This window comes from Lutjanus erythropterus, chromosome 8 (assembly GCF_056507025.1).
Source record: "Lutjanus erythropterus isolate fLutEry1 chromosome 8, fLutEry1.hap2, whole genome shotgun sequence".
NCBI classification, from domain to species: Eukaryota; Metazoa; Chordata; class Actinopteri; order Lutjaniformes; family Lutjanidae; genus Lutjanus; species Lutjanus erythropterus.
In genome coordinates, this window is record NC_139324.1 from 2,521,551 (window position 1) to 2,542,348 (window position 20,798).

The window sequence follows — 20,798 nt, forward strand, 5'->3', positions numbered from 1 at the left end:
CTGTAAGTAGATTAGTGATTTTTTTAAATATTCTCCCCAGCTCTCCGTTACAAGGACTTGTTCATTTTGAATGAAGTAGGCATCATGCAATTGGTCCACTTTGTGCAGAAATAAACCAAATGCCCCACAACCTGAAGAAGAATGCCTGGGTCAACAAAAAACGTTGTTAACCATCATCATGACAGCCGTTATCTCTGACTGGGGTTTTAGGTTTTGTTGAGCCAGCTCATGCAAAGAAAAACTGGCTGTGTTGAGCTTCATAGTACAGCTTAATTATTCATCAATTATTAATTGTAAACATGTTCAACTATCGGTTAAGGAAAATACTCAAACTTTGCAACCCTGTCATCTGGTAATACTAGTCCTGTGTGAGCAGAGCCACAAAGCGCTGCTGTGTTTTACTCACAATCAAAGACTTTTATGCATCAGCTATTTTGCACCAGTAGCTTGTAAAAGAGGCAGATATATGAACATGCATAAAAGTTCTTTTTTTTATCAAAAGGAAAAATGTACTCGGCCATCAACATTGTTACAGTTCTCTGCTCCTTCATGCAGAATCCAGCTGAATGCCACATCTAAGTTCAAGCATGTTATGTAGCAGCTGTTGAAGGTTTTTCTTTAGTGTTGCGCAGTAAATGTATACACACACACACAAAAGCTACCCCCTGGATCACACAACCTCGAGATCTGATGTTTTATAGCAACACAAAAGCAGCTGAAGCTTACTAAAAGTAGGGGGTCAAAGGTCACTGTTAATGTGTGTGAACATGACAAAGAGACGGTCTGAGAGCCGCGCTGACAGAAGACATCCGCTGATCTCTGCTGCAGTCTTTCTTAATCAATTGTTGGTAAGAGCCTGGTGCTATCTGCTATGTGTCGCTCACAGCACTGCGCTTACCTGTTGTTAAGTGGGATGCCAGTGATATATAATAACACTGTTGCTCTTGACAAGCAATCAAAGCTGCATCAATTACACCTCTCACCCCTGGGAGTTGAGTTTATCCACTGTAACGGGAGTTGTTCCGCGCCTGTTGGTTTAAAAAGCACTCCAGGTGAGTGGAACAGTTCCGAGATGTGAAAAACGCTGCATGTCCACAAAAGGAAATGGGAGAATGGCAGAGAAATACTTTTGTCGCCAGCGTAACAACTGCATACAGTATGTAACTGTATCTGTCACCTATGGCAGGAGAAACAATACATCTTTAATGCTCATGCCTGTTTGATCAAAATGAAATATGCCCTCTCATGCACAGCAATAACACATCTATCAAGGGTATTTAGATGGTGCGTTATTCTGTGGTGTGACAAAGTGCTTTCTCCCGCTGGCAAAGCATAACCTTCACCTTCTTATTGCACGCCTTGTGATACATTATGCAGTCAGACACGAGGGTCATGAATGAATTTGCATCCTGCAGGCATCACCGCGTGCAGTAGATGCCTCCATTTCATGTCCCCTCATGAGTTTCCACACAAACAAATCTACACTGTAAAGACCAATCTGGAGTTGTGGGGTTCCCAGCTCCGGCTGATCTCCAAAGGTGCACTTAAAGGGACAGTTCACCCCAGAAGTACATGTTTTTCCTCTTACCTGTACTACTATTTATCTGTATTTCTGAGAAGTTCAGAAGCAAAGTCTGTGGGTTAGAGTTTTCAAATGTATTTTTTTGGCACTTTCAGCACCATAAGCGAGTGTCATTTAGTTCCATTATATTTGAGAGAACTCAAATATACAACAACTCACACTGAAATGATCTTGATGGATAAACAGCACTGCAGACCAGGGGAAGAATATGTTCCTCTAAATAAAACAGCTTGGACAGAACTGTGAAGGTGCTGTGTGTGTATGGTCTTACTCATGAGTGTGTGTAAGCTCTTAGTGAACTATAAAACTTACACATTTGTACCATGACATTTAAAGGGTAGTTTCAGGGCTGTTTTATTGGCTTGTTGCATAATACCAAGTTGTGGTTGCTTTTATCTACACTGGACCACACCTCCATGTGCGTAACCATTTGTCCTGTTTTGGGTGGTGACTTTGGTTTAGAGGCCAAAGTCATGATTAGAAGGGAAAAAATAAACCCAGTTCTGTCCTGATTCTATGCAGGTTTTTACTGCGTGCTGTAGTGTGTTCACACTGTAAAAGTGTCACACACACCCCACACCGACTCTTTCTATTATCAGAATTTGATCCATTTGGTTCAGTAACATCTGAAAAGTCTAGAAGAGCTACTTGATTTTTTTTAGCTATTCATTTATTTATTATTATTGTGTGTGCAGGGAGCCAACAGGTAGTCAGCCGGCTGGGTCAGAGGAAGTTGTGTATCGGCTCAAGAAGGAAACTACTAAGCATGTTCTATCAGTCCAAAATGCAAGAGCCTCAGGAAGTCTGCAGAGGTTTTTTTTTTTTGTTTGTTTGTTTGTTTATTATATGTGCCCCATAAGCAACTGTCCCAAAAAACTCACATAACTTGGATTCAAGTTTGATGTCATTAAACTTGATAAAATCAAAAAAGCGTATGACTTCACTTGGACTGGAGCCTTTTGACCTGAAAGCACTTGATACTTTCTCCCAGACCCAAATATTAAATTGTATATAATTTAAAAACTGTGAATCCACAAATCAGTTTATTTCCCATCAATACTCTTAATTTCCCTTCGTTTCCTGCACATTAACTCTATTCATTCTCAGCCAGTCAGTTTCCCAGATCTACTTTGTTTGAACCAATCTGACAGCATCCAACCAAGATGCAAGAGAGAACCATAAAACATCAAAGTTAAATTACTGAACTATTAGATCGAAAATTGATTGATACAAGCACAACTGAATCGAAATCAAAAACAGAACCCCTTTTTTCTCTTACTATTTGCAGCATCTGTTGGGTGTCTGAAGAAAAGAAACACAATACTTTGTACACACAGCGTAGTTTATACGAACCATCATATCACACTTGATACCATATAGATCTTTTTAATGAAGAATTAGAAAATGTAAATTGTCAGGGCAGAAACAGAAACCACGGAAACAGAATGATCTGTTGATCTTTTCAAATCAAGGAAAATCGTGACACTTGTACCAAAGATAATTTTGTTCGCGTACAAAAAAGCGATGGTCAACAAAAAATGAATTGTGGAAAATTACAGACAGAGACATAACAACTTCCAGTTTAGTTTGACATTTGAAGTTGCACAAGGAACGGTGAGTCAAGGAATCTCTGAAGACTTACTGGAAGACTTGAAACTGAAAGTTTAGGACTCAGGACTTGACTAGGCTTGACTTGAAAACTGACTTGTGACTTGCCTGTCTTGACTTGGGACCTGAGTGCAAAGACTTAAGACTTACTCGTGATTTGCAAAAAGATGACTTGCTCCCATACCTGCCCACTAAATACATCCACAAGTGACACAGCTACAGAGGGATCTTGGGAAATAATAATAATTTTAAAAAGTCTTCACAAAGATATTTGCTTTCTTTTTGTAAAATTTAATTAATAATGTCTTTCGAGAGTTGCATGTTTTATCATTACATTGTGTCATTTATAAAGTTCATTTCCAGGATACTAATTGAAAACACAGTATACTAAAAAAGATTAGACTGATGTATTTAATATATACAATCTAAATATTGAATTGGAACTCAGCTGTATTTAACAAGACAGGAGTGAGATGGCTGTAAACAAATGAAGCCATTAGTGAGAAAATGAGTTAGCCCTGAGCTCCACTGCAGTAACAATTAATGATCTTGTCTCATTAAGTCTGATGCATTTGTAAATTAAATTAAAATCAAACTAAATTAACACCAGTCTTTTCATTTTCACTGATCAATACCACCCATTATTAAGTGTTTTCCTGTTTGTTTTTTTGCCCCTACGGTATGATGTTGAGTGTTTCTTTGAATACAGTGAATGTATGTGTTCAGTTCTGTGTTTCAGTGTCGTCGCACTAATAAGAAAGTGAAACTAGATTTTTCCAAGAGGGGTTTGATTTAACAGCTGCAGACATTTGAAAATGTCATCTCATTTGTAACTTACAGAAAGCAGATCTCGAGGGCTAACGTTTTCTTCAGCACGGCTGTTATCATCAAGTCAGTGATATTTTCATTCCCACAAATAGCACACACTACAAAAACTGTGAGCTGACACATTCAAAATGAAATTATTACACTTATCAGTCATTCTTGAGAAGTAGGACAAATCATGTCTCACCAAAAAAGCCTTTAAATATGGTTAGTACCAACACAATTCCAACTCTTTGGTGAAAATTTATTCTTATGAAGTATATGGAATTTATGAAATATTTTGGTTTGCTTTAGTTTTCTAAATTTCTCAACTTGCTCTGTGCCAGAAAACACCCAGACAAGAATTCACAACTTCAAACAATTTAAACATATGTTAAAAACCTTCAAAATCTAAAACTAACAAGATGGTATAAAAATATGCTATTATAATAATCTTTGTTTTCTTTCTTTTTTTAAATGAAAATGTTGGCCTTTTAAAGTTCCTAGATTTCTGTTAACTCTGTCAGATTTTTACAAAAACAGGATTAAGGACCCCTGTCTCACTTCCTGGTTTAAAAAAGGCAGGAATACTGCTCAAGTGATGGTAAACTTTCAAATTTTCACCAAATTTATTAAATTAAACTGCTATCTGATGTGTCTCAACCATAACATGTCAATGCTGTAGCCATTCTTAATCAAAGTTAAATAAGAATTACATGTATTTTAATCAGCATTTAGAAAATTTTGCACGACTTTAAAAAATAAAATGGCCAGTCACTGTGAATTTGCTGTGAAATGAAAAAAGTAATATTTTATAAACTCTATAGACTACAAGGTTGGGCCATTACAAGTTTTCATATCCAAGAGTTTGATCTTTTAAATATATTTTCCAAGTGTAATTTAATAGTAAAAATCAAAAATCCCCTCAAAGTACAGTTCTGCCCCAGTTCTCAAGACTGAGCGACCTACATTTCTCACACATGCAGACACAGTCACAGACAGCTTAACAAGAATGTTCTTGCAAAGGTCACAAACGAAATGTGAGGAACATTCTGGCTTTCAGTCTGGGGTACTTTTTACTTTTATGTCTGAGCGGGCAAATGCTTTTTCTCCCCGGCCCTGATGTTTTTACTGAAACCCCGATGAGTCATAACCATTGTGTCCCAAACTTCTTCCTTTGGTCTGATGTCCCTTTTAAAGCTCCGCTTGAAGAGGTCCGAGACACAAACACAGCGTTTCTCTGTGACAGTCGCACTTTTTTGTCCTCGGCTCAGGGCGTCCGCTCGGTCTGTGAGCACAGACGTTGTTAAAAAACAAAGTAAGCAAAGGGAAAAGGGGCAGAAAAGCCAGCAGCAAAAACAATACGATGTTGCTGGAGGTGGCAGAACTGGGTATATTGTTGTAGGAAAAAAGTGGACTGGAAAAATGTGAGCTGACTTCATAGAGCTGAAACAGTAAGATTTATAAAAGGCAGGACACTGCAGGTGAAAAGGGTAAAATAATAATAGTAATATTAATATATTATTATTATTGTTGTTGTATCAAAGTTTTCTGAACTTTTATGTCTCAATTTGTAAATGATGCATTATGTAATTAAGTATATGCAGATTTGCATCGATTTCCCAACCTGTTCTTGTCCTAGATGTAAAATACTGACATATTTGTCACATCCCTCATCATCTCATACTGATGCACAAGGTATCCATATAAGATGCTCCCAAAGAGTCTTCTTAACATGTGGTTAACATCCTAAAATGGACATATTTTGATTAGGCTTGGCCACCAAAACTACTTGGTTACATTGAAAAATGGGTCATACTTTGGTTTGAAGTAACTATATTATGTAATCCACACAAGTCACATGATGATGGATTTTTTTCTTATTGCGGTAGCATAAGAAAATATATTTAAAAGATCAAACTCTTGGCTATCAAACCTTGTAACAGGCCAACCTCCTGGTGGTTAAATTATATTAAATATAGCTGTTAAGTAATGGAAGGTGGAAAATCTGACATAGTTGATGTTGGATGGAGTTGACAAAATGTTACATTTTTTTCATTTCACAGCATAGTCATAGTGAGTTGCCATTATATTTTTTAAAGAATTCTCTTAATGCTAATCAAAATACACATTTTCAAACCACAATTCTTATTTAGCTTTGATTTAGAAAGGCTACAGAGTTGACATGTTGTGGTTGATAGCAGTATCATTTAATGAATTTGCTGAAAAATCAGAAGCTTATCTGTGCTTGAACAGTATTCCTGCGTTTTTCAAACCAGGAAGTGAGACAAAGGGTCCTGAAAGTATAGCTAACCTTCTTATACCTGATTGAATTATGTCTTGTCGACAGAAATTTGGGATGTAAAAAATTGTAAACAAAGATGATTATAATAGCACATTTTTAATGTAAAAAAAAAGGTAAATAAAATCTTTTGATGATTGCATGTTTCAAATAGATAAATCCTTAAAGAATGATTTTTTTTTTTTGGTAGGACATTATTTGTCCCAATTCTCATGAATGAACGACACACACACACACACACACACACACACACAAACATTCATTATAAAATAATTATACAGCAGAAAATGGAGGGGAGTGGACAAGATGGAACAGGGAGGTCACTAAGGTTATCCAGGGAAAGCCTGGCCCCATAATCCCATGGTGTCTGGACTCCCAGTGGCAACTGGAACTTCTATGCTCAAGTTCATGTATTTTACTTGAAGTCCAGTTCTATTTGAGATCAGTCACCTTTTTTTCCACAAGGGGTCAGGCCAAGATAGTGTCAGCACTTTTAGAGGCAGAACAATGATAACCTTTCAAAATGTATGGTTGAAAACTGAAGGAAAGAAATAAGCAGTGAGAAATCAATTCAAGTGAGGAGATAAGGGAGGGATGGGGTGATACAAATATGCTGTAAACATTGTAAGTGTTCAATAGATTCATTCTACATTGTCGCACAATCTCATCTTTCTCAAAGGAGCTTGAATATTAGTGAAAAAAGATGAAAATATCTGTTTCTTCACGCACGAACCAGGCTGCACCTCACAATCATCTGAATTGCTCTTAAATGTTGAAGTCTGTTTTGCTGAAATATTGAGGTTCTCTTTGGAGAGCAGCCAAAACTCTCTGGAACAACGGACCGTATAATTCACACCCAGCGCTTGAAGAAAAAAAAAAAAAAGAAAAAGAAAAAGCTGACCGATAATTCTCCTCAAAACACAAATCACCTCTTCCACCTTCACAGCTTTGATAGAGAATTGTGTCTCTGAATTATTCATCACTGCATTGCTCTCGAGAGCGTGCTAGACTACCCTTTGACACATCTCTTTGCCCATGCTTTTAAGTCAAAGTCACCTCATAAAATGTATTTAGATGTTACAATGATAGCCTCTTAATCATGGCAACCCTTCAGTGGAGTGCTGTTATTAAGATACTTAACATATAAACCAAACTGGGCGTGTTTAGCAGGTGGAAGGCGTCCTCATCTGTTGGGACAGACAGGTATTTGCTTCAGCTTCAGTAAATCACACTGTCTAGTAATTGGCACTGTCTTGTTGTAAAACCATTTCAGCTACATAGTTTATAGAAACTACACCCTTAAGAATAAGGTTTCCAAAAGGGTTCTACCAAGGGGTAGAACCCCGATGTTCTACCCCAAACTGTTTGCCTCTGAAGACCCTGTTTTGAAGAATGGGTCGTTGTAAGATTATGGGTTCAATTTAGAACCCTTTTCATCCAAATAACCCTTTTTGGAAGGAGTTTTCTTAAGGGTTCTTTGTACCATAAAGTAGTTCTCGGTAGCACCCCCTGGGTGGGTTCTTGATAAAACCCTTGGAAAATGGAGGAGTTCTTGGAGGAACCCCCTGGTTCTAGACAAAAGCCTTGGAGTATAAAAAGGTTCATAGTAGAGCCCTCTGGGTGAGTTCTAGATGAAATATGAAAGGTTCATGGTAGCAGCCTGGGGTGGGTTCTAGATAAAACACTTGGAATATATATATATTTCTATATATAGAAACTTTGGGAAATATGCTTTTCACTTTCTTGTCAAGAGTTACACAATAAGATTGATACCACTTTCACATCGGTCCATAAGGCTACAGCTAGCAGCTGGTTAGCTTAGCTTAGCACACAGACTGGAAACACGGGGAAACTGCAAGCCTTGGTCTGTCCAAAGAAAGTCCACCTGCTAGCTTCTCATCAAAGTCTTGACAAGAGAGCTAATGTATTTCCCAAAACACTATTCTATGACATTGGTTTCTTTCTTAAATTAGCCTGTGGGCTACAGTTAGCTGTTTACTCAGGTTTACTGAGCCGATATGCTTTGTTTTCCCTTTTTTTTTTCTTTTTTTCTTTTTTACACCTAAAAGGACAGACAGAGGTTTAGTATGGACAGACATTATAGCATTAGATGGCCATTTGTTGCACTAAACAATACAGAGCAATGTAGTGGGACATTATATATATTTTAACTCCTTAAAATCCTTGTTTCTAGAGAAATAATGTAATGTACTTTTCCTTTGCACAAACAGAGTGGACCTTTAAGTTAAGAAAGACTGGGAGACATCTTTTCTTGTAGGAAACACTGAGGACTAGCATTAAATGGAGCCAAGGATCATAAAAACGTCTTGGACCTCAAATGACACTCACAGACATAAAAGACTTATAGATTTTGATATGAGACAATGAATGTAACCCAGATTCATTCAACCCTCATTCTATATGTTAAGCATTTTTTTACACCTGTGATGACCCTGTCTGTCCTGTTTTTGTTTAAAAGAAAATAATAAAAAACAGAGTTTAAAAAAAAAATCCTTGTTTCACCTTTATCTTTAAAGGTGTTTCACTTCATGTTTTTATGGCTGCACCTGTCCATGAAATGAAAATATTACACACTGTGGATCATTTTAGACACAATTTCCCAAAATAGCCTACAGCCTGGTATATTTTGTAGTTTTGGAAACTTTGGGATCTCCACTAGAATTTAAATTCAAGTTTTGTCGGTGTGATCAAAGTCAGAGTTCACAGCATGAGTTTGAAATGACTAATCCACTGGAAGGTCAGTGAGATTTAAGAGGCTTACTTATTTATTTCACTGCCTCAACAATCTTTGGACTACACATTTCTAGAATAAAATGCCTCATCATCGTTTCGTCTGATGTGAGGATGCTTCATTGTAGTCATGGAAAAAAAACTTGTTACCCTCAAGTATTACTTTATCAAACTTTCCAAGTTGCAGACATTTAAAGTAACTGAAGTTAAAAGTAACATTTTTTGATAAATAAATCATTATGCAGCTGTGTGATGGAAAAAAGGTGCTCTCACTCCCATCTCTTCAAATACAGCAGCTCGATCAGTTGCCCTACACTTGAAAATAGGAATCTTAGATATCCTTCTAGTGCCAGTTTTGCACATGCAGGGCTTCATGGTCAATACAGTAAAAATGCAATGTCCAGGTAGACTTTCTAACTGTAGGCACAAAAACTATTTGGTTATGTTTAGGGAACAAATAAGGTTATGATGGTATGGATTTTCCTTACCGTGGTGACACAGCAACATATTCTCGCTGGGCGGCAGTTTACTGCGACTGCCTTAATAATTACATTTTATTGGATGTCATCGAAGCCTGCTGTCATAAGCATAACAGAACTCTTTTAGGACAGTATGTCACTGTGTGTGGCACGCAAGTGAAGGATGGCAAGTGGCAGAAAGCTGTCAGTCTAGCAGTGAATGTACCGTAGATGTTACAGTATGTCACTTAATAAGTGCTTTAGCTTCCCAAGACCAAGAAAAACTTGCCTGTTATTTCCCAACTGCTGGGAAAGTGATGGGGCTAGCCCTGACGTATGCTGAGCAGGGAAGGCTAACGTTAAGCTGAAGCTAACGCTAGCACTACACCTTCATATTGTCAGCTTCTTTATGATCATGTCTCTTTAAGAAGCTTTGTAATCCAGACTTGAAACCAACAATGATAAATTCGACCCCAACTGTCATATATTCATCATTTATCATTTTTTGAAAACAGTCGTCATTGTCGTTCTTAGCATGTTGTTAGCCACACGTTAACAATCCCAAGATGCCTTGGCGTAAGTCTGTTCAATCAGAGGATGTGTTTCTGACTTGTGTGCGGTATCACTGATTCTTAGGTGTATTAATAGATCTGAAAATGAGATTGATCTTAAACTACTTGTGGAGGTAGGTTGACATATGAAAGTTCACATGCATAACATATGTAAGATATGTAGAAAGTTATGTAAAAAGTTATAGAACTTTAGTAATAGCTTACTAAGTCAACAGTGATGGTAAATTATGTAAATTAGTCAAAATAAGAATGAGAGAATAAATTCATATATTAGCGTAATGTATGTGAACTGACTTTTGGTTTCACGCAGGACATGAACCCCAATCTCTGGGATGAAAGTGTGTTTGTTTCACCCATCCATTCACGCCACCTCCTCCATACGTGGAATTTCTCACTCTTTGTACTACGTCACTTGACTTCAACAGCACATCAAAACATAAGACTAGAGGACCAAGTCCAGAAATTACACTACAGGGGTACCTGCATTATATGTCATATGTAGTTGGGTATCCATTCAAGTGCACAACCCAGTGCACTTGAATGGATGCACGCTCTCTCTACTCTGCTTTTCAGAGATGTTTATTAGCTAGTCACTGGTTGTCAGGCTGCACCTGTCTTGGCTGACGATGCCTGTAAAATCTGTCACAAACCGAGCCAGTCAACTGCAAGGGATGCATTTCGCCCCATGGCTGTGATTGTGTTACAGACTCAAATCAAGCATGAGCCTGTCACCAGCTTGTAAATATCTTTCTGTCGTTTCATGAAGGCTTATTCAAATAAACAGCAGGGTTCCTGACAACACCCCTCAACAGCTCTGCTGTCTTTTCTGCTGAGTGCTCCACGCCACAGAAGGTGATAGTATTTTAGAGTTACAGATTTCAGATTAAAGAGAGTCTGAATGCAGTTTGTATGACAGATCTGAAGTTCGAATAATCCCTAACTTTCCAAATTTCCCTTTCAAAAGCATCAAGATTGGATTGACAAAATATGAAGAGTTGCCGTCAAGGACAGACAGACAAACAGGAAACAAAAATGTTCTATTTCAACAACCTTACATCAACCTTACGCAATGAAAGATGCAGAATTTAGATTAGCATCAAGCCGTAGCTTAGAGCTGCAGCACCCTGATCCCAACACTCTGAGACCCGAGGGAGATAATATATGCAACGAGTGCTAAGAACTGAAACTGAGAGCTAGGAGAGAGGTAGAAGAGTTGCGACAGAAAAGAAAAGCAGGGAAGGGAGACATGGTAGGGGAGGTGATGTGGTTCACATGGGACAAGGGAACATAAGGATGTTCTTGCTGGGAAAGTGTTGATTTTTCAGCTTGAAGAGAAAGATGGAGTGGAAATGTCACTGTGCTGCTGAGGAGACAAGAAGACAATGGCCTCAGTTCATTTATTGGACCTCATACTCTATACAGGCTTCAAGTAGCTCTATCTTCCCTCTCCATGTCTTTATTACTGTCACTTCCGTGGTCTGTCCTTGCTTGCTTGCTTTTTCTTTTCAAGACGCGTTTATCTGACTGTACCGAACTCTACATTCCTTTCAAACGTGTGATAAACAAAAACTGATCGCTGGCTTTGTTGCGAGTTGTTCCATAGAAAGAAATTTAGTAATCAGTAAGTGGTATCAAAGCAAAACTGAAAACTCAATAGAGGCAGTGAAGTATTTCACGTCTATTTCATTTCTATTTCACTTTCATTTTACTCTCTTACGGAAGATCAATTTCAGAATCATTGGAGCCTTATGTTCTGGACAAAATGAAAGAAAATTGAAAAATGACATTGAGCAATGTTCAATCAATAAATCTTCAATCAATCAATGTTATGTTTTGTCAATAAACCATAAAAGATTATGTTCAGTAACTCTAGCAAAAATTGTTACAGACCAAAGTTGAATGTGTGCAAATTGATGTGTAAAGAGAAACAGGCCCTTGGCTACCACTGAGGTCAAATATTTTTTTCTGTTCATAAATTTTTTATTATATATATTTCTTTAAATGTTAAAGTGATGAGTTGCACAAACTATGACGGTGTGTTATGAACAGAGGTTGGCATCATTTTGTAGCTCTGCTTGTGCCAGTTTATATTGTGGGACAGATGTATAATAAAGAATCGCACACGTACAGTATGGTCATATGCGCAACACTTACTGCAAGATCTGCTGCAAGAAAAGTGAGATATTCATTGGTACATAATAGCACTATAAATTGCTGTGGAAGTTTAGGCTAACAACTGTTTATGGGAATTTGCAACCAGCACAGAAAACTGCCAGGAACTGATATGGATTGGGCAGGTTTACAAGCCTTAGAAGCCCCGCTGCTATATACATATCTATATTAAGAAAATCTTTGGAATAAATACAGTAGATAAGGCTTATTAGGGAAATATACTTGCTTTTAACTGCACATTCGTGTACGCGTGATGTCTGCCTCGCGTATCCTGCAACCATTTGGAGTGTCGGTTGTGCAAATCCTCAGAAATTAATGGTATACATCTGCAAGATGCAATACACACGACCTATAGGGGCAGTGCAGGGGCAGAATGCAACAACAATGACAGAAAGTTTTAAGGACAGGCTCATTGAACAAGTCCACAACTACCCTCGTCTTTACAACGTATCGTTGCTGCTACACAGTGACAAACATGCCTGCCACAACAGCTAGCAACGGATAAGTTCAGGTTTGGAAGTCGACATCAAAACACATCGAAATAAATGAGGTTTGAGTGCATTAGATGATGGAAAAACAGGACTCCTTTTCTTCTTTCTTTTGTTTTTATGGGTGGTTTGTGGTCTCAGTTCTCTGTTGTGCCCTCTAGTGGTGTTTTGCAGTAACATGCGTAGGCAAGTGGACGTGGTGTGAACAGTTTGCTTCACTACATAGCTGTTTGTCTACATGAATGCATGGTCAAACAGTGAGTATATCTCCGGCCTAATAATTATTGACTCGTAAATTGCAGCATGAATAGATTTACGTTATGTAAGTAAGTACGCTATGATGCATGGAGTCATAGGAGTGCCATAAAAGAGAAAAAATCTGTCAGAGTAAGAAAATAAAAGTATAAAGTGAAATAAAATAATAAATAGCGAATAAAAATGTGGAAATATAAAGACAAATAGCAAAATATAGGACTATTATGAAATTATTTATTTTTCCGCATATAACTAATTTTTCCTGAATATTTTGTTTATTTTATAAAATATCACTTATGTGAAACTGTGTGTCATTTTTCTCACTTGCCCGCAGGACTTCAGTACTCAATAACTGAGAGCTGTAATGTAGTCTTTTCTTATAATTTCTTATAATTGTTCTCCTTCTCCCTTTCCTAGATGACAAGGACCCGTGCCATTTAGCCCAGGCTCCTGGTCTCTGTCGGGGGCTGGTGTCTCGCTACTTCTATGACAGCAGTAGTCAGCAGTGCAAGCATTTCTTTTACGGAGGCTGCTTCGGCAATGCCAACAATTTCAGGAGCATGGCGGCGTGCCAGGCGAGGTGTCAGAACCCAGGTAGGCCAAGGTTGAACTTCTGCACTTTTACAGTAAAGACTGACTGACACTGAGGTTGTCCAGACTGCGGCACTGTAAAGTTCTATTCAGAAACACAAATTAAAGCTGGATGGGTATGTTCTGCAGCTGTGAATGCTCCAGAGGTGTGGAAAATCGACTGCATCTTTGAAAAAAAAAAGGCAGTACAAGCTAACACAAATACACCTCAGCTTTAACACCAGAACTAACAATATTCTATAACTACCAGAATGGCCATAGCAGTGATCTAACCGCTCACACTGGTCTGTACTAAATGTCATTTTGGGGCGATAGTTCAGTTGGTAGAGCGTGCACCCCATGTACGGAGGCTGTGAGTCCTCTGCAGCAGCCGTGGGTTCGACCTCCGCCCATGGCCCTTTGCTGCGTGTCATTCCCCCACTCTCTCTCCCCATTTCCTGTCACGTCTTCAGCTGTCCTGTCATTAAAAGCATAAAATAAAATAAAAAAATCTAAATGTAATTTTTGTGATGTCATATTTATGGTTGAAGCTTTTATTGAGGTTTTGTTTGGGAGATTCTGTGAAACTACCAGAAGTGTTTCCTGGACTAAACCAAACTAAACCATGACTTCTGTAGCCATTCAAGGTAGAAATAGAAATACTCAGAACTATTTTGTGTTTCATAACTTTAATAAAATGACAATGTTAGAACAAAATATACACACACTTAGGAAAAGTCAGGGTATATATGGTTACAAGGCTTTTATTTCAACAAAGTAGTTATAGTGTATAAAGTCAGCTGGAGATGTCTGAACCTAGATTGTACCTTGGCATTGTAAGCCAACCAGAAATAATTACTTTCCGTACCTTCACCTCAAAGCAGCATGCTAGGTGTAATTTACGCACATACTGGGTTCACAGACAGCCAAAGCCCAGGCAGGGCACAACAAGCGCAAACTCATTTTAGAGTGGTGACATAATCAAAACAGTTCTACCCCAGAAAATTAACTTTCTGATGAATTTTAGCTGACCATGAAATCGCATCCCACCTTGATTTAGCATTTAAATCGTTTTTAAGTGACCAAAGCACACTCAATTATACTAGACTTAGGCATGACTTAGAAGTCATTTAGATATTGAAATTGTCAAAGAACAGAAAGAGTAAGTTGCTCAGCTGTGACCAATTCTGCCAGCAGCCTATGTTGTGCTGAAAATCAATTGGAGAAGCTTTTTTTTTATGGATAACAATTTCAGATAGATGACTCTGTCTGGTTTCATTAGTAGATTATATCTGTTTTCAGACCAACACCCTTTCCAGTCAGATACTAATGAAATTAAACTTGCATTAATTATGATTGATCACTGGGATTTGAGGAGATCTGGTCTAAATATAGGTCCATGTAAAAACCTGCTTCACAATCTGATCCGTGGGATTTATGTTCTGGATGAGCAACCTCTCAAAGTCTTTACAGCTGCTCTTATGTGGCTTTTTAAAATTGTATTTTATTTTTATTTTTATGCTTTTTTGTGAATATAGCACAAACCACTAAGGCACCAGAAGTCCACACACAGTCTGCTAGAAGACCCAGTGAGGTGCAGCCCACCATATTAACTGGTAAGACTGAATGTACACTACACCACACTCTGCACCAAATTGTGTTATGTTTCTGTGTGTTCTATGGATTAACATTCAAGTTTAAAACTCTTGCAAGAAAGTATCCTAATAACTATTCACTGCATCAGACGTTTGTCTTAAAGGTTCAGTTCACCCCCAAGTTCACCCCCAAAATCAAAAATACACAATTTTTCCTCTCACCAGTAATGCTATTTAGCCAACATTTCTTCTGTTTTTTGGTGTGAGTTGTTGAGTTTTGGAGATATCTGCTATAGAGATGTCTGCCTTTTCTCCAGTAAAATGGGTCTAAATGGCAATCAGCTTGTGGTGCTCAAACTGCCAAAAAAAAAAGCAGTGTCTCCTTCTAGAAATCACGACCTGATGAAATAATCCACAGACCTTGTTGTGAGTAGTTTTATGTAAGAACTACTCTGCAGTAGAATCTACTGGAACTACTTTAGAATGTACCAGAAATACTAAAAAATACTATACTAAAATACTTTCTTCGAAAGAATGATTTCTTTGAAAGAGACATTCTTGTTGAATTTTTTTTTCAATTTTTTTTTTTTCAAGCCAAGTCCCATTATAGAGACATTATAGATGTCTGCCTTCTCTCCTATATATAGGAGAAAAAAATGTATTTTTTAATTCTGCCGAACTGTTCCTTTAAAGTAAATCAGTCAGATACACAATAAAATAAGCATTCAGTTTTGCAATTGTGTAATTAAGGTTTAAATTTTTTACTTACATGTAGAAGGTGAAGCACTCCTTAAAGAAACGGTTCAACATTTTGGGAAATATACTTCTACCTTTACTTTTGTTCTGAGAGGGAGATGAGAAGGTTGGCACCACTCTCATGTCTGTGTGTGAAATGTGGAGCTATAGCCAGCAGGCAATTAGCCTAGCTTAGCATAAAGATTGGGAGGGGAGAAACAGAAACCAGATTTGGCTCTGTCCAAAGAGTCACTCTGCCAGGCAAGTGGAGACACTGCAGAAAAATACTACAGAAAGCTCTTTCCGACACACAAGTTCATATCAGAACTAACCCTTTAAAGGGACAGTTTGCCCCAACACCAAAGAATACATATTTATTTCCTGGCCTGTACTACTGTTTCTCCATTTACATTTTTTAAGTGTGAGTTGCAGAGTTTTGGAGATATATGTGATAATCCACACTAGGCTCCTTGCATATTTGAATACCTGAGTTAGGATCATCTAAACCGCAGATGTGAAGAAAATCTCACTTGCCGATTTCCTGCATACAGTACAGCACAAAGCGGAGGAAAATATGAACTGGGATGTGGCCTATCATGACTCAGCCCTGCACAGTGGGGGACCAGCCAAGCTAAAAGGGACAATTGACCCCAAAAGTGCATATTTTCCCCTGGGCCTTTGGTGCTATTTTTTCATTTAGATTTTTTTGGTGTCAGTTGCAGAGTTTTGGAGACATCGGCCATAGAGATGTGTGGCTTCTCTCAAATATGTTGGGACTAAATAGCACTTGGCTTTGTGGTGTTCAAAGCACAAAAAAATACATTTGAAAAATTCAAAACCAGTGTCTCTTTCCAAAAATCATGACCTGGTCAGTCAAGATAATCCACAGACCTTGTTGTGAGCAGTTTCATGTAAGAACTACTTTCTCTCTATTCAAAAGAAAGTAGGTCCAGTACATTCCACTGCAGAAAGAAAGTAGTTCTGATGTGATACTGCTCACAACAGGATCTGTGCATTATCTTGAGTAACTGGATCATAATTTTTGGAAAGTGGGTCTATTATCTGTATTTGCATATGTGCCCCCAAGAATCCACAGCTGAGGCAAGTCCAAAAACTTTTTCCTGCTTAGCCATTTAGTGCCAAAATTCTGAAAAGATAGTGCCAAGATTTAAAAATACCAGAACTGCCCTTAAACGCTCAGGTTTTGATCTTCTCATTTCACTCTGGGAAAGAAAGCAAAAATGTTGACAAAATAACAAAATGTTGAACTTTTTCTCTTAAATGACACGTCCCTTTATGTATGTGTTTTTCTCTCAGGGGAACTGACTGTACCTGAACCTCTGGTGCAAACGAATGACACAAATACACAGCCAAAAGGTAAGAAAGTGTGACTCTGAAGGTGTGTTCAGACAGGGCTGTGGGATGATTAAAGTCAATGGAAAGACGCAAGTGGGCGAGAATAAACATGTATTTTTCCAGTGCAAACTGAGGTGAAGACACGTCCGCATGAGTTGAAAAACATTTCAACTCGAGCAAAACCTTGGTCTTTTTTTTTGCTTCTGCCATCCCATTTATGAATGTACATGGATGCACAGAGACAAGAGGAAAAGAGACAGACAGAGAGAGAGAGCCTGGAGAAAAATAATAACAGACAGAACTGAAGTTCTTTCTGAGTTCAGAGATCAGTTAAAGGCTGAGCTGCTACTCTGACCACACACACACAGTGGCTGTGTATATTACTTGCAGCCCAGTACCACTGCAGTTGGTGAAGTAGTCACAAAATGTTATTCATTGATTTGTGCACGTGGACAGGAATTGTCAATATTTTTGAGTCAGCAAGACTTTTAAAGTAATAAGGATGAGCGTAGTTGAGTGGGAAAGTCTACTCAGGGAGGAGGAAAGAGTGGATGGTTGATTGATTTATGGAAGTAGCCATTTTAACCCAAACCATGCTCATTTTCTAAACCTAACCACCTAGTTTTAGCATCTAAATCTGCTCATGACCTTTTACTTTGAGAGCATAACCATACATTGCATGTTATTGCTAACTCGACCACAGGCGATAATGAGTAAGGGATAATGTCAAGTGAGTGAAAACTCCAACATGGTGATGCAGGAGCCTAACACAAAGTGGAGGAGTCTTGAAACATCCTAAAGGGGTTTATTTTGCCATAATGACCTGCTCGCTGTACATTATTCTGCTTATTGAATTGCTATTTACTAATAAATAGAATTTGACACAAAATGTTCATTTGAAAAACATTTTATTGATTTAAAAATGATTTTAATGCTCCTCCAGAGTCTCTGATCAGAACTGTATCCATAGCAACTGCGTGATATACATAGCGAAAGTCTGCTATACAGAACTTACAGACCTTAAAATGCTGTAACTGACCAGCCAGAAGTTGGGTAATAAATTAGTTTGAAAGTCATGAGCGTCACAGTCTAAACTAATTACATTTTGTGACTATTTCAGAAATTGCTGTGAGATTTAGGGTGGGTTCACAACACCAGCCTTGTTTAGTCTGAAATCAAATTGACAGTGGATAATAAATTAGTTGGAAATTCTTGAGTGTTACAAAAAAAAAGGAGGACATTGTGTCCATATTCACAAACTTAGGGCATGTTCACACCAGCCTTGTTTAGTTCGATTGAACATTTACCCAAAGGGGTAAATACTGATAATAGTTTGAAACCGTTCAGTAAAATGCAGCTCTTCTGTCGCAAAATATACACCATCAGCACCAACATCACTCTTGTAACATTATGTTATATTTTTTTAGTTTTATCCAGGGACTCCTGGTCCTTTTATCAGCCTGGAAGAGAAAGAAAGAAGACCCAGTGTTGTTTGACTTGGTATGAAAATGCATAGGAATCATCCTTCAGTGCCTAATGTTAGCATTTGGAGGGAGAAGATCATGAGGTCACTTTCTTGTAAAATGATCTCTTAATTATCAAATACCATATGTGTGATTCGTAGCACAATTCATATAGCATCAAAAATCATTTGTCTGTCATCGTAGACTACAGTTCATGTTTTCCCTGAACTTGGGTCCTATGACTTCACCTCTGTTGTTGGATTGTTTGAGTTTTGCCTTTGTGAACAAAAACCACCAAACCAAACTGAATATATCATCCTCACACTGGATCGATTCAGGAACTGGACCAGATTCAGGTGTGAACGTGCCCTGAATTGTTGCTTGCTAGCTTCCAACTAACATTTGTGCAGTTAGTACATTTTCTGCTTGGGGCAATGAAACATGGTCCGCACAAGTGGTCACAGAAAAATAGCTTTGCTCTTTTGAATTTTTCCTTCACTATTCTTGATCAGCGAGGAGAATAAATTGTGACTAATAGTTTTTTTTTCCTTTCAAGATGAGACGAAACTCATAAATGCAGACAGCGTGGCACAAAGCCAGAAGAAGTTAATTCATTGCAGACATCACGGAGCACCAGACATTTGGGATAGATTAACTGTTGTAAGGCGTAATTAAATCAATCACCCTGTCCGCAGAGCTGCAACCAGCCCATGCTGAATTCTGAATTAAACCTCAAAGTAAGCAAATCCAGCTCATTTATTAAAGCAGTGTATGCTGCCAATAATGTAACTGTAATAAAATAAAATAAAATGCCAAGGTGCAGTGATGCATAGATGGTAGACAGCTTGGAAAATTGCTTCTGTTGTGTGAAGCAAAGGGCAGAAACAGAGTGCATCAGTGTCTCCTTCCCACAGCCCATTTGTCACATATTCCCACACTCACTAATTTTCTGTGTATTAGGAGTGAGGGAGCATATATCACACTTGTCGCGTTCCAAGGCTCCTTTGTGCCGCAGTGGGAGAGCACAGGGACACCCTGGCCTGCCTCCCTCCGCTCATTCAAGGTGTTATAATTTTAAGAATTCAATTTCACTCTTGTCAGAAAATACAGAGAGGGAAAGATTCAGGATGAGTTAGCCTTGGTGCCGTAATCAATCTGTTTTTCTGCTTTTATTTCTGCGATTAGATCAACAGCATGTGACAAAAAGATCTCTCAGAAAGAATGCTGGCGTGAAAGCAACACTCCTTAGAGTAAAGATGAATTATTCAGATTTTAAATTTGATTTACATGAACATATGCTAATAATTCATGTCAGTAATACACATCAGACCGCAATTGTTTTTCACCGCTGGATTAAAAAGTCACAAAAGCAGGAACATGAGTTTTATAGAATTGGCATACATCATGAATGTGGTGTCACTCTACCAAGCTCATGTTGCAGTGTTGAAACCAAAGACTGACATCTAGTGGTTGTATGATGAAGTACATTTTTAGTGTCAGTGGGAGAGGCTGTAATGCAGATACCTGTGTCAAAATAAAGCAACTAATTACAAACCAGAGCAGCTCTGGATCCAATACAAACTGAAAATTATTACAAAACCACCATGTTAATCCCTGCAGTCTTCAGGTTTCTCATCATTCATAAAACTAATCAAACCAAACAACTTCCAATTTCAAGATATATAATTTGTAATCCAAGCCACATGTGATATTCGACACAACACATGTTATTGCAGTGACTTATAAAAAAATCTTAGAGAAAAAAAAAACTCAAAAACAATAAAAAGAAAGTATTTTTATGGCAGGAATAAGTAATATTCCGGAAGTTACAATGACACTAGCCTGAGTTTTCAGATAATGAATCTAATATCACTTCCACATGTAATACCCCATGAATAAAATTTAGTAATTGCAATTATATTATTGCAGCGACTTACAAAAAAATGTTCAAAGATAAAAATAACAATGTGTAATAACATGAATAGGTTATATCCTGGAAGTTACAAAGTAATTTTGTTTACAGCAAAGGGATCAAACTGTTTCCCTCATTCATTCAGATAATGAATTCAGTAACACCTCCACTGTAA

General features: G+C 37.9%; 1 protein-coding gene across 1 annotated transcript in view; it reads left to right on the forward strand.

Annotated features, from left to right (window-relative positions):
* The window catches only part of tfpia (tissue factor pathway inhibitor a), a 75,289-nt gene that overhangs the window by 49,821 nt on the left and 4,670 nt on the right, over positions 1-20,798 (forward strand). The window contains exons 3-5 of the mRNA XM_084724237.1: positions 13,410-13,586; positions 15,101-15,178; positions 17,210-17,269. Coding sequence (XP_084580363.1) covers positions 13,410-13,586; positions 15,101-15,178; positions 17,210-17,269 — 315 coding nt within the window. The remainder of the gene's footprint in view (positions 1-13,409; positions 13,587-15,100; positions 15,179-17,209; positions 17,270-20,798) is intronic.